The sequence below is a fragment of the Anolis carolinensis genome, chromosome 2 (genome assembly GCF_035594765.1).
Source record: "Anolis carolinensis isolate JA03-04 chromosome 2, rAnoCar3.1.pri, whole genome shotgun sequence".
Lineage (NCBI taxonomy): Eukaryota > Metazoa > Chordata > Lepidosauria > Squamata > Dactyloidae > Anolis > Anolis carolinensis.
The window spans coordinates 167,937,892-167,952,624 of NC_085842.1; the positions used below are offsets into that span (position 1 = coordinate 167,937,892).

The following is a 14,733-nucleotide window of genomic DNA, read 5'->3' on the forward strand; positions in this document are numbered from 1 at the left end:
TCCCTGGGAATCTTTTGCTCCTCTAGCACAGTGGTTCTCAACCTATGGGTCCCCAGATGTTTTGGTCTTCAATTCCCAGAAATCCTAACAGCTGGTTAACTGGCTGGGATTTCTGGGAGTTGTAGGCCAAAACACCTGGGGACCTACAGATTGAGAACCACTGCCACAGCATAACCCTATGGTAACCTTCTGGTGGAAGGTTTCATCCCTCAAAGCACAATGGCTTGACAATTGACCCACCCCTGTACATATGACCCTTATCATTTGTGAGTTTCATTTTGTGGGTTTGATTCATATGACCTCTAGGAATCTCTCAGTCCTCCAGTGTGATTCTATGGACAACATCACCAGCAGTTGATCATAGAGTTATACTGGTGGACCTAGAGATTCCTAGAGTACACCTCCCTGGGAATCTTTCGCTCCTCTAGCACAGTGGTTCTCAACCTATGGGTCCCCAGATGTTTTGGCCTTCAATTCCCAGAAATCCTAACAGCTGGTTAACTGGCTGGGATTTCTGGAAGTTGTAGGCCAAAACACCTGGGGACCTACAGATTGAGAACCACTGCTACAGCATAACCCTATGGTAACCTTCTAGTGGAAGCTGACCATACAGTCGCACTGGGGAACCTAGAGATTTCTTCTGAGCTGTTCTTTAAGGATAAAAAAGTGGGGGTTTTAATTCATAGTTTCAGGGAGGAACTGTGTCCCTAACCCTAGCACGAAAGTTAAGGACTTACTGTAGTATTAAGAAAGTTATAAGTGTAGCTTTCTCTGACAGAACTCTTCTGAACCATGAGGCATGGCTAGTGGACTGAGATTAATTTGCAGGGACTCAAGCTGTAGAGTTTTTCTCTGAAGAAAGTTCTCTCTCTCTCCTTTAACATCTAAACATTGCAGTTTCTCCACTTCAATGGGGCAGCCCTTGCTTGTTTGATGATGTGAGGGTAATGAACATTATGATGAACACTTATACAGGATTTCACCTCGGCTCAGCTTCAGTACTATACACAACCGGAAGTGCAGACAGTTTCTCATAGGGAAGTTTGGCATTTGATGTTCGCTGTTTAATTTCCAAATGCACATGCAAAAGACATCAGCACAACAAAACACATATCACAACGGGCATAAAAAGGTGACATTTTTCCCAGGAGGCCTGGCATCTGGAGGGCACAATGTGCACTTTCATCATAGAAATGCTTTTGAAATGAACATTTTACTCCAAATCTCATGGAAAGATCTCAGAATGAATAGACATATTCAAAAGTTCATCTAGATTTTCAGATTGATGGCACCAATGTAATTTTCAGGTTTAGTGTCCTGGTCAAACAAGGTATTAATGGGATTTTGTATAGCAAGACACTCCCCCCCCCCACCCAATAATCACAGAACCCATATTTGTGGTTCCACTTACTTGTGACTGGAGAGTATAGTCTCTCTAGAAATGTGCTAGATCCTTTAGGCTATTCTATGGCACACTTCCACCAGAAGTTACCATAGAGGTGCCCTTGAGGACCAAGCCAATACCTAAAGAGGATACCCCTCTAGGAATGTTTAGGTCCAGTGACTGGGATCAGAAGTCTGGTATGCTGAGAATGGAATGGTTTAAGCAACCACAGTCCAGCCAGAAACGTATCAACTGCAGATATGGGTGTTATGGAGTGTATCCACACCACACAATTATATCACGTTGATTCTACTTTAACTTCTATGGTTCTAGCCTAATGAATTCTGGGATTTATAGTTTTGTAAGGTTTGGGCCTTCTCAGAGAGCCGTAATATAATGTAAACCCAGGATTCTGTAGAATGGTAACATATTTATTAAGGTAGTATCAAATTGCTATAATTCTGCAGTGTTGATACAACTGGGTATGTTTTCCTTCCTTACTTTAGAGCATTCTCTTTCACTAGAAACAGTAGAGAAGTGGTAGTTCCCAAAGCAATGGCCCTTCAAGTGTTTCCAGAATTCCTGGCCATTGAATATACTAGTTGGGACTGCTGGGAGTTAGAGTCTCCACCTGGAGGACCAAAGTTTGGGAATCACTGCAGTAGAGCTATAGATATGATGGGAAGCAGATCACAATAAGCAATGGTCATGCAGAACTCTAGCAAGAGCTGGTTTCTGAGAAGTGGGATTGCCCAGGCCTTTCACATGGAAGAACCAGTGCATGTTTGTCTATTTGCTTGATCAAATCACAGTCTGTTGGACCTGTGGCTACAGTTTTGTCAAAAGAGAAGCACCTTGACTGAATATCGGTGTCATGTGGATAAACTATATGTCTGTTATATTTACTGTTCTAAATGTGTTCTGACTGTGTTTGATCTATTTCTCTGAGCCTATTCCTCTGCAGGTTTGGGAGTCTGGAAAATGACTATGAATCTCAAGGCCCAGCTACTCTAGTCCATAATAATACAAATGGATGCCCACTGAAACTTGCTAGTACAGTAGAGTCTCACTTATCCAAGCTAAACAGGCCGGCAGAACCTTGGATAAGCTAATATCTTGGATAATAAGGAGGGATTAAGGAAAAGCCTATTAAACATCAAATTAGGTTATGCTTTTACAAATTAAGCACCAAAACATCATGTTGTACAACAAATTTGACAGAAAAAGTAGTTCAATACGCAGTAATGTTATGGTGTAATTACTGTATTTACGAATTTAGCACCAAAATATCATGATATATTGAAAACACTGACTACAAAAATGCCTTGGATAATCCAGAATCTTGGATATGCTAGTCTTGGATAAGTGAGACTCTACTGTAGTTATAAATCCAAAATAACTTTGGGAAATCATAAAAACAGTGATAAAAGAAGGCATAAATAGTTAACACAAACATTCATCCAATAATTATTAAAAAGTGGTCAAGCTGTGAAAAGGGAAAAACGGATAGCAGAGCCAGCATTCAATTTGTTGCTAATGTGTCAATAATTTTAGTTATAACGCAAGCACACTGTCCAGCTGAAGGACATGTGTGAGAGTTCTTTGCTGTTACGTGTGTCTTCTCTAGTTAGCTCAATCCAGCATGTGTATGGCTCCTAGAATGAAGATTCAGATTGCTTTTCTTCATGTGTTCACTGTAACCAGAACTCTGCATCTTGGTTATAGCTGAAAATCATTGGCTGAATCCTTCTCTTTCCTCATTATGTGGGAACTGTGTAGCCCTCCAAATGTTGAATTGCCAATCCCATCATCTCTTGCCATTGGTTATACTGGATAGAGCTGTTGGAAATTGCAATCCAGGAATACTGAGAGGGGCACACAACTTCCATGTTACTTGAATTGAGTGCATAGAAAGTTAAAGTTGTGCTTCCTCTCCACCACACAACATCTATCAGCTTATCAGTCTTCTATGCCGCTTCCATGGGGATGTGGAAATCTACTGGGTAACCTTGGATAAATCATACTCTCTCAGCCTCAGAAGGTAATGGCAAATCTCTTCTGAAACAATCTTGCCAAGAAAGATAGCAACCCTAAGGTAATAGGTTCACCTTAGGTTGCTATAAGTCGGCAACAACTAGAAAGCACGCAACAACACACAACTAACTCTCCTTTCCTACCCCTAATCAAAAGGTAGGACTAGGAACCATTACTTGGGTGGAGCTAGAGATACTACAAGACCAAAGTGCCAGAATTTTTTTTGTGAAGTCATTTGCTACTTTTCCCTTTCCCTGTCCCCTCCAGCATTAGCTGCAATTGCCATGATAAATAGGGGAGAGAGCAATGCATTTTCCCAGCAATAATATTATTGTTGAGAGGTGTCCCTGCTGTAATTACTAATTAGAGTTCCCAGATCTCTGGACCTGGCTACTTTCCCCAGGCCTCAGGTTGGGGCAGAGGAATCTTAGGGGGAGAACACAGCCTTGAAATTTTTTTACAATTATTAGTTTGACTTTGTGGCCAATGAGCTACATAACTAATACATAACTACCTTAGCTGTGTAGCAAAATTGTGTGTTCTAGCCTGACTCCCCAAAGACTTAGTGGCAGTGGCTGCTATAAGCAACAGTGTTTTGTTGTCCTGTCAATCAGGATGCAGCAGTCTGACATTTCTACTCTTTTTTCTGTGAGTGATCTCCAACAGGACTATCAAAAGCTATCTTGTTGCAATTCCTCCTCATGCTGGAGATCGCTAGTGGAAAAAGGATGGCAATATCAATCTGCTGTGTCTGGATCGACAGGAGAACAAGCTGCCCTCACAGCAGCTGATGCCCAGTAAACCATGATTGGGAGGCCTTTACAATCCCTACATAGTCCTTACATTATTGAATGGCTGACAATCAGCAATGAATACATAACTCTAGGATGTACATTTGTAAGAACAATGGTGAATTACAGCCAATTTAAAAAAATTGAATAGCACGTCTTGTGTAATTGTGTCAATACTTCATGTGTCATGTTTAATAACATCATCAGGAGTTGGCCTGGGGCATAGTGAAGGGCCATCCCCTAACCCACAGGTTTTGGTCCTGAAATAGTCTTGACTATTTCATGACACCATATAGTATATCAATAAGGAAAAGGACTTCATCCTGCTTCATAACTTTGCAGTGTATTAGAAGTTGATATGAATGTGCCACAGGTAGGTGAGTTTTGGAAGAGGAGCTTTTGACAAAATGGTCCCAATAACATGCTGTTCTTAGGCTGCTGTGCTGTCCTGACTAAAGTGATCTCACAAGAGAAGCCATTCCAGATGAATTATCCAGCTTGTGATAAATGGCCAATGCAAAATATGTAGCACACGTTATAAAAGAGATGAGAGCAAGTGTAGAATAGTAATTTGAGCTTTCAACTAGAGCTCCAAGAAACTAGGACTGACATTCTTGCCCAGCCACAGAAATCCGTTGAGTGTTCTTGAGCAAGTCATTCTCTCTCTACAGTACAGAACAGGAAATCCTCAGAATAAACCTTGTCAGGAAGACCTTTGGACAGAATTCTCAGCATCTTTCCCAGAGTTAGAGATAGACAGTTAAAATGACACAAAACTATTAGTTTTTCTAATGCAGAAGTATCTCTAAGATGCTTTTTTATTATAGGGAAACCAGCGTGAAAACTGGAGATGGTTCCTGTATCTTTAATGGTTGTAGAGAAAGAATTTCAGCAGGTACAGCTTCTTCATTGCTGGACTTCTCTCTAATACACAATTATTAAAGTGACAGCAGTGGTCTCTAGTTTTCAATCTGGCAATCCTATTTCATAGGAAGCTTCCTTCTTTAATGTCAAATCTATTTTCACCTCCTAGTTTGCAGTTCATGGGAAGTAAACATCTATTTCACTACTGTTGGAAAAATTTGACAAGGAACAATCAAATGGAACAATATCATGAAAAGCAGCACAAGAGCCTTGGAAATTTCATCCTCAAGAAAAGTCAGACCTCCCTTCTTCTTTTGGTGCTGCTAATGAGTCAACTTGACCTTAATGCCCTACAGTTTAAACACAAAAACATACTGATAAGTACAGCTATACAATGAAGAATTGTCCATCTATATCATGTTGGCGAAGGGAGGAGAGAGGCAGTGTAGCTGAGTCCTCTGAGACTCTATGGTCGATACCCAGGAGGTAGCACTCAAATGCCTGTATGACAGCCTCATACGCCTTATTGGCTTTGAAGGGTCCAAAGAGTTCTTCCAAACAGATATGCATTCAGGTCTTGCTTCTCCATGCCAATTCCCTTCCTTCTAAGCCCAGTATGAGGCATACATCAGGTGGGAGAGCCAAGAAATGTCCCCATGGTCAGGAGGTGAAATAGGAGCTCTGCATGGAGTAGAGCCGGTCAATGGGGTTTCCCACTCGAGTTTGCAGGAGGTTGGCTTCTGCAGCTGACAACAGGCAATCCCCCAAGTGACCAATGGTGTCGCTGTCCATGTCGTGGAAGACACCTTCTGAATCTAAAGGTGGGAAGGAGAGAATGAAAGAGAGTGACACACAGAGAAAGGAAAGAATGAAAGTTGCAAGATGGGCCAGAGTATTTAAGTCAAAGGAAATCTCCTTTCACCTCCATCTAGGGCTAAAGAGAGAACCATGCAACTCTCCAGATGCTCTTGGACTGCAAACCCAAGCATTCCCCACCATTGGGAACACTGACTAAGGTCACCATAAGTCAAAGACAATGTGAAGAACACAATAACAAAAGATGAAGAGGGGGAAGTGAAAGTAGGGGACAGACATTTTAAGAGCATCTGAAAAAGTGGGGTGTTAGAGTATTCACTGGGATTGTGGCTGCTTAATCAAGACAGTTGAAGGATATGCAATAGTTGTGGGGTTGGTTTTACAACTGTCTCATCACATAGCGGTATATGGGGAAGAAAACACAAAGGCAAAAGGGGATTACTTACAGTAAACAGTTCATGTATTGTGTAAGTAAAGGTAAAGGTTTTCCCCTGACTTTAAGTCTAGTCGTGTCCGACTCTGGGGGTTGGTGCTCATCCCCATTTCTAAGCTGAAGAGCCAGCATTGTCCATAGACACCTTCAAGGTCATGTGACCTTTCTGCTGGAGCGGTACCTATTTATCTACTCACATTTGCATATTTTCAAACTGCTACGTTGGCAGAAGCTGGGGTTAACAGCAAGAGCTCACCCCATTCCCTGGATTTGAACTGCCAACCTTTCAGTCAGCAAGTTCAGCGGTTTAACCCACGGTGCCACTTGGGGTTCTTTCATATGTTGTGTACCCCACATCTATTTTATGGATGCATCCGAATAGGGTTATTTAGTGCATGAGTATTTGAGAAGGGAAACAGAATGGGAGTGCTGATAGGCAATGAGGTCTGGAGGAAGTTGGCTCACCATAGGGGTGAAGATGGTCACCGGGCAACTGGGGTGGTGTGAGTCCTTGCCGATACAAGTCTGTGCTATAGCTGTTCTGGTCCAAGGGCAGTAATTGCTGTTGGGCGATCCTGGAGTATGGCACCATGAGCCCATCTATCCCATGCACGCTGGCACCATCTGTTTTGCAATTGAGGAGCAGAAAGAAAGAAGGGGTAAAACATGTTCAAAGACCAGGGTTCAAACCCCTGCTTAGCCATGGAAAGCCAACAAAGAGGACGCCCATGGTCAATCTCAAAAGAAGAACACTAAATGTGCTAGAGGAATAGCAATGTGCAATGACAAACAGACATCTCTTGCCTCTTGTGCAAATAACTTGTCTAAAAATGGCCCAACTGCCCTACGGGGCTGCCGCTGAATTGTGCTCAGGGGTCCTTACCTTCGCTGTCCTCATTGCTCTGCCTGCTGCTCCGGCCGTTCCCTCTTCCACTGCCCAAACGAGGATTTCCTAACTGTTCCTGCTCTTGCTGCTGCTGCTGCTGTTGCTGCTGCCTGCGGGCTATCTTCTTCATCTGTAATGAGGAGTATGGATGCTCCTGGGTAGGGGTGCAACAAAAGGGGGAAGGGAGGACAGAATCCCCCTCCTAAATTGGGGTGAGGGGGATTCCCCTCTGCCACTTGCCTCTGCTTTGGAGATCTCAGCTTTCTCCTTCAAGCCCATTGTTTACCATCATCTACTACTACTGATCAGGATGGTCAACAGACAGGACCGCAATAATAATATAAAGCCTTCGACAACACAATAATAGTAAAGCTTTTTACAAATGTGCAATAAGCATAGAAGTGGTTTGGAAAGGCCAGCCACTTCTAAAGACAGAGAGCCACACGTTTTAAAGTTGGCACCCCTTTGCTCATTTTCATATTGTGCTCATTCAAGAACTGCTTCAAAATCTTACATATGGAGCCACAGTGGTGCAATGGGTTAAACCTTTGTGCTGGTTGAAGTGCTGAAGGTTGGGTTGCTGACCTGAAGGTTGCTGGTTTGAACCCATGAGATGGGGTGAACTCCCGTTTGTCAGTTCTAGCTTATGGGGACATGGGAGAAGCCTCCCAGCTAACATATCCAGGCATCCCCTGGGCAACGTCTCTGTAGATGGCTAATTCTCTCACACCAGAAATGACTTGCAGTATGTTATCAAGTCGCTTCTGACATGATAAAAAAGGGTCTTTGATTCTATTTGTGAACTGTTCCTGTGTCTTTAAGATGGACAAACTTTAGAGCCCCCCCCCCCCACTCACCCACTGACTGCAAGCTGTGGCATTAACTTCTAATGCGAGTCCATTCCTTGTTAAACAAATTCCTTTTCACTTTGAAAAGGTTTACAAAAGTGGGTTCTAGAGCTCAAGGTGGCTTCCCAGTTCCAGGGTTCCTGACTGAAACTGGCTATCTACCATCTCCATCTGGTTTGAGACCTGGCTGTAGTACAGAAATAGCATTTGTTATCTTGGTAGATGACTTATGCAGGATAGTAGATAGGGAGAATCTGTCCTTGCTGGTTGTGTAGGATCTCTCAGTTGTTTTCAAACCAGATACCATGGCATCCTTATGGGTTGCCTTTCTAGGATGAGTCTCAGGGGACACTGTTTTACTATGGCTGTGGTCTTACTAGATGGTGGACTCATGATGGTAGTGCTGGAGGATGTCTATTTGACAGTCTGGCCATTAGTTTATGCTGTCCCTCAAGGCTGGATTCTGTGCCGCATTTTGATTAATATTCACATGAAACTGCTGGGGCTCAGATTTGTTGTGGAGTGGGGTTTAGAGAGATTTATGGGGCCCAAAAGGCATGGTATTGTCTGTGGTATTGAGGCAACAAACATTAATAACAAAATGGTGTTGTTGATGAGCCTTTAAGTTCAAACCAGAAGACCTGGTTGGGGCAAAACTCTGGCATCCAGAAAGGAATCTGACTCCCAGCTCTGTTTCTCAGAGATGTTTTGTGCAAGACTTTAGAGGCCGTCACTCACCTTGGCCCTTTGGTTCTGGAACCAAACTTGTACAACACGAACAGTCAAGCCAGTTTCAGCTGCTAACGTCTCCCTCACCTGCCCATTGGGGAGAAGAGGATTGGTTAATTTGAAGAAAATTAATCCAGTACAGGTGTTGCTGAGCTCTTATGTCACTCTACAACAGTGGTTCTCAACCGTGGGTCCCCATGTGTCTTGGCCTACAACTCCCAGAAATCTCAGCCAGTTTACCAGTTGTTAGGATTTCTGGGAGTTGAAGGCAAAAACATCTGGGGACCCACAGGTTGAGAACCACTGCTCTATAAGAATGCACAATTTTGGAAAAACGAATGATAAAATAAAATCCAGATATTAGTGTACAAGCAATGACTCCTCCCTGCTTGACGAGAGGAAGGGGGAGAAGAGGAGACCTATGTCCACTCACACCAGATGACTTTCTGGAATATAGGAACTGCAATGGAATGAAATGATGTCATGAAACACAATAGCTGAACAGCAGTGATACTGGGGCCAGTAATGGGCTTCTCCTTTCAATGTGATGGAAATACAATACAATACAACAATGGAGAGAGTTATAATGTTGTGTGATAAGGAAAGATGAAACATTGAACTAAGTCAGTGAAATCATGGGACAAACTTATCATGTGATAGTCCTGAAACTTAAATTGCAACCCTGTTGCAGGAACCATTCCCTTGTAAGCTGCTTTGGGAGACTTTTTGTGTTAAGGGAGATAATAGATGTTCTAACTGACCAAATAAGTAATTAAATATCAGAGTTAGGTTGGGTGCTTCCTATGAGAGAGTAGGAAGAAGCAAATGATACTCAACCTTCCGGCAGGGCTTGGAGGAGACTTCAAAGGAGGCCTTGAAAGCTCGCCGCTGTTGGGTAGTGAGGATGGTCCGGGGACGCTTGGAGCGCTTGTGGTCTTTCCCTTCCTCACCCGTTTTGCCATGTGGGTGGTTGCCATCCTCATCTTCGCTCTTCACTATGAAGGAAAACAAAATTAATTTATTTCATGTACACCTTATACACATAGCCTGGAGGTAATTTTATATACATTTTTAAAAAATCATTTGGCGCATGAAGCAAGGTTTGGGTACATTGAACCACCAAAATAGAAAGGTGTCACTACCTCAGCTCTCCATGTGGAAAACTTTGGAGTATTTTGGATTTCAGAAATCTAGATAAGGGATGCTCAGCCTTTACTCAACAGGTGATTGTGCAAGAAAATATGGTATAGATAATCTGGGTTTTCAAAAGGTATTTGTCCTTTTCAACGTTCACTTTTTTTTATTTATCATGATGGCATGCAGCCACCCCAAAGCCCCCCAATTTCCTCCCAAACATTAAGTAAAAGGTAACTGACTACCATAACTTCCCTCCTCACATCCTCCTGGTGTGAAGAAATGATGTCTGAGGAAATGGGAGGGGTGAGGAGGAAAATCCCTCCTTGCTCCCCTGCCCCCCGGTCTCCTCGTGCATTATTTCCTTGCATCAGGACAACTCGAGGAGGTAAGTTATGGTGGCCAGGTACCTTTTACTTAACTTTTGGGGGAAATTGGGGGCTTGGCAGGAGGGGTGGATGCTATCCCACATCTTTGGGTTCCAGAGTCCAAAAGGTATGTGATGGCAATAGAGACTCATCCCTGGGTAGTCCCGAGATTACCTTGAAGTGAGTCTCCACAGATCTAATACCCCATTAGACCCAAGCCTTTCAGAAAGGCCCAGATCTAATGGACTATTGAATTAATACAGAACAAACCAGGGAAATCTTGGTTTGTTCCAAATTAATTTGTTTTTACCAGAGGCGGTGTTGGGATGGCTTTGGTGAAAACCGAGACATGTCCCAGTTTTTGAGCCTCTGGATGGACCCTTGGAGTCAGCATGAAAGACCTTCCCCAGTGAAGAGGAAGCATTAAAGAAGCAACAGGCATAACAGATATGGAAGAATGGGATTGGTTGACTTCTGCTACATGACTAAGGTAATGACTAATTGAGAGAAAGAGGTTAGTAACATAAATTTTCATAGTGTTCCATCTCTTTCATTAGATGCATGTATCTATTGTATATGCGTGTATGTGTCTTCCAGTTATAGTGACTCTATGAATTTCATAGGGTTTTATTAGGCAAGGAAGTAGTCAAAGGCAGTTTTGACAATTCCTTATATCATACAGCACCTGGTAGTCTCTGACAGTCTCCCATTCAATATTAATTAGAGCTGACCATATCTTTTAAAACATTAAAAAATTTTGACAATGTTTTGCAATAGTGCCTGTACAAAACTATGCAGCACCTGATAGTACATGGGAAGAGTCTTATAACTGCACTGAATTATTTCTTGAGTTTCAACCATGTATAATAGCAAGTTTCTAAACTACAATAATCCACTTGCTTGTTGTGGATGGATTGTTGCACTGACACATGTGTCACCCGCTGCCACTGCCTACAGAGTGGGCCTCCATGCAGCCTTGCCCCTCTCACCTGACTCAGTGGGAGCTGGGCTGATGGCACTCAACATTTCCCTTTCCTTCTCATAGTCGCTGCGACATAACAGCTGTCCTTCCTTCAACACAAACTCATCGCCACGTTGGAGCCGCCTTTCACACTCGCAGCAAGAGAAGCAGTGGACGTGGTAGACGTTCTCCAGCACTCTCATGATGAACTCAGATGGAGCTACAGCCTTGAGACAACCACTGCATTTGGTTTGGAAGAGCCTGGGAAAAGAAAAAGGGGTGGAGGGTGGGGTTCATGTCAGATCACTCAGTTTTGCATTAATTTTATACAGATGTGACAACTTATGGTGAGCACATGAATGTCACAGTTTTTAAAGCAAGGGATATGCAGAGGTGGTTTTGCCAGTTCCCTCCTATGAAATAAAGCTTACAGTAGCTGGTATTTGTTGGTAGCCTTCCACTCAAGAACTAACCAGGAGTGACCCTGCTTATCTTTCATAATCAGACAGGATCTAATGTATTATCTATTCACAAATCCTGATGAAATGTGGAGCGTATTTGTACATAAAATATTGCTTTTGTTTCATTGCATGAAATGTTCCTGAGATTTCAGTACAGTAGAGTCTCACTTATCCAACCTTCGCTTATCTAGCGTTCTGGATTATCCAATGCAATCTGCCTCCCGCCCGGATCCACAGCTGTTTCTCTAGGTATCAAGTACTGAACTTTTAATGGATTTAACTTCTGACAATGTTGTTATGTAAGTTCATTTTATGTAATTCTATCTTTATTTGTAGCCAATCTTTTAGTAGTCAATGCTTTCAATACGTTGTGATGGTTTGGTGCTAAATTTGTAAATACAGTAATTACTACATAACATTATCATGTACTGAACTGCTTTTTCTGTCAATTTGTTGTAAAACATGATGTTTTGGTGCTTAATATGTAAAATCATAACGTAATTTGACGATTAATAGGCTTTTCTTTAATCCCTACTTATTATCCAACATTTTCACTTATCCAATGTTCTGCTGGCCCGTTTATGTTGGATAAGCAAGACTCTACTGTACTTGGAAAGGTATTGCAGTTGTGTGTACGTGTTATAAGTGATGGGAATATAATTTACCTCTTCTTAAAACAGAAAAGAAAATGGGGATCTAAGGGGTGTATATGAAAGAACATGTTCTTCAAAAGGGCAGGAAATTAGTACAAGAATGCAAAAACTCTAGTTAGACTAGGACCTAAATTCTCTTTTAGCCCTGAGTAAATCTATGCATCCCCTGAGATTTATTTATGTGTTGTCTCACTATTGAACAATTGATTGAATGGATCTACTCTACTTACAGCTCACCAACAGGACACCAGGTCTATGTATCCTAACAAAGACACATGACTGCCACTGAGATAATTCCCCTCACAGTTATAACAGCATACTTGATGTTATTCTTTTTACCTTACAATGGTCCCCTCTTTCTATTTTAAACTTTTTCCATCTTCATTTTACTACTTCTTTTCTTCTACTATTTTTCTCTTCCTATGTCCTCCTCCTTGTCTTGGCCATTACTTTGGCTTTGAAGATTACATTTTATTATCTTATATTACATATGCTTATCTTTTCCCCTGCTGCTCATTATTTGATTGTTTTGCCATCTAGTAGTCACCAAATTCCTTCTGAGGGCAAATGTCAGAGAGAACACTGTCTTGCCACTTGCTTTCTCTGTGTGTGAGAGGATAGGAGTCACAGTAAAACTTGCAATAAAATAAAATATGCACAAAAACAAAGATTACGATGTCTATGTACCAGTGCACAGAGTTATGGAAACAAACAAGATGAGCTTGAAGTCCTTGTGCAGGATGGTAAATATGACTGCATAAGTATGGCAGAAACTTGGTGGGATAGTTCCTATGATTGGAATATAACAGCTGGGGGACATAATTTGTTCAAAAAGGATAGACAAGAAAGAAAAGAAGCAGAATTATATGTCAAAAACAAATTTACTTGTACAGAAATCCCCATGAGGGATCAGACTGGGCTGGTTGAGAAAGTGTGGACCACGATAACGGAAATAAACAACAATGTGGTAGAGATTTACAACAGGCCACCAAACCAAGTTGAAGTGATGGATGATGCTTTTCAGAAACACATATCAGAAATCTCAAAGATGCAAGAACTGGCTTTTATGCGGGATTTCAATCATAGTAATGTCTGCTAGGAGACTAAGGATGAACATACAATGAAAGTGGTGCCAAACTGCAGTAAGTTGACAGTGTAGATACCTCCTCAGAGGAAGGCAAAGCTCTTTTGAGTGAATCTTGTCAAAATAACCTTCTGATAAGTTCATCTTAGGATCACCATAAGTTGGAAATGTTTTGAAGGCACACAGAAGTAATTGGTTTGAACCCAGGCATTCTCAATCTAAAACTCATTACTACATACTAAATTTGAACTTATTAATTCAACAGGTACCTTAGTAGAAGCAATACAATGAAAGATTTTTTTGTGCATGACATGTTTAAGTAATGGTTGTGTTTTTTGTTTTGTTTAAAAAACAACAACCCTAAAACTTCCAAACATTGAGAAATGGGGAAAGATGGAAAAAGCATAAAATTAGTAAAGAAACTTTGCTGGGGAAGAATGATCAAAGCTTTCTACAAAGGGAATTTAATTTGGTTATAGCTTTAATTTGGTTTTATATGCTGTAATGTTTATCTTATTTGTTGCTTTTTAATCTTGGTTTTATATTCTGCTGTCTCTCCCAATCGGTTTATTGCTATATTTTATATTTTTAATATACCGTACACCATCCAAAGTACTTGCTTAGTGAGAATTTTAGAATGCAATAAATAAATGTGTTTCTTCACTATGTTTTAAAGAGTTCTTTCTTTGTGATGGTGAGAGAAGTGAACCAGAAACCCTCTCCATGGACAGCTACAAAATGTTAGCAGGACTAGTCTACGCAAATGGATCATCCCTTTGTATAGTAGATATGAAAAGGAAAGAAGGGCATGAACAGATTAACAGGGCAGAGATCAGGCTGGTTGCATTTCCTCCTACAGAAATAAAGTGAATTTCTGTTTACTGATTAGTTTTCAAAAGATAATGCAGTTCACAAGTTTAAGGCAGCAAAACTGCGATGGAGGTAAATGGCTCCTCAATCCATGGCTGATACCAAATGAGAGACTTCCTCCTGGGCACACAGGAGACTGGGTGACTTGGAAGGTACTGCAGACTGCGCTCCATCACCACCAGATGCTGAGCCAATCTTAAGAAATGGGGCTGTAAAGTGGAGTCCACGACATGTGAGTGTGGAGAAGAGCAAATCACAGACCACTTACTCCTATGCAGTCTGCCACATGCACAATGGAAAGCCTTCTTATAGCAATACCAAAGGCACTCCAAGTGGCAAGCTACTGGTCAAAAGAAATCTAGGATAATGCCAAGTTTTTAAACTTTGTGTTTTTAAATACATTGCAACTGTACCCTT

At 41.6% G+C, this 14,733-nt stretch overlaps 1 protein-coding gene and 1 long non-coding RNA gene across 6 annotated transcripts in view; one reads left to right on the plus strand and one right to left on the minus strand.

Moving 5' to 3' along the window:
• Positions 1-5,009: 5,009 nt before the first annotated feature.
• Positions 5,010-14,733, minus strand: part of LOC100557305 (LIM homeobox transcription factor 1-alpha) — a 94,692-nt gene continuing 84,968 nt past the window's right edge. For 4 of the 5 annotated variants that reach the window (XM_062971044.1, XM_062971047.1, XM_062971045.1 and 1 more), the window contains exons 4-9: positions 11,277-11,509; positions 9,623-9,780; positions 8,795-8,872; positions 7,206-7,362; positions 6,788-6,946; positions 5,010-5,888 (exon numbers count right to left, since the gene is read on the minus strand). In XM_062971044.1, the coding sequence (XP_062827114.1) occupies positions 5,734-5,888; positions 6,788-6,946; positions 7,206-7,362; positions 8,795-8,872; positions 9,623-9,780; positions 11,277-11,509 (940 nt within the window). In that variant the 3' untranslated portion in view covers positions 5,010-5,733. The remainder of the gene's footprint in view (positions 5,889-6,787; positions 6,947-7,205; positions 7,363-8,794; positions 8,873-9,622; positions 9,781-11,276; positions 11,510-14,733) is intronic. The other variant, XM_008114443.3, reaches the window with a different exon arrangement.
• LOC134296346 (uncharacterized) lies at positions 9,776-14,112 on the plus strand. Its single transcript, XR_010003059.1, has 2 exons — positions 9,776-10,777; positions 11,333-14,112. It is a non-coding gene; the product is annotated as an uncharacterized LOC134296346 (long non-coding RNA).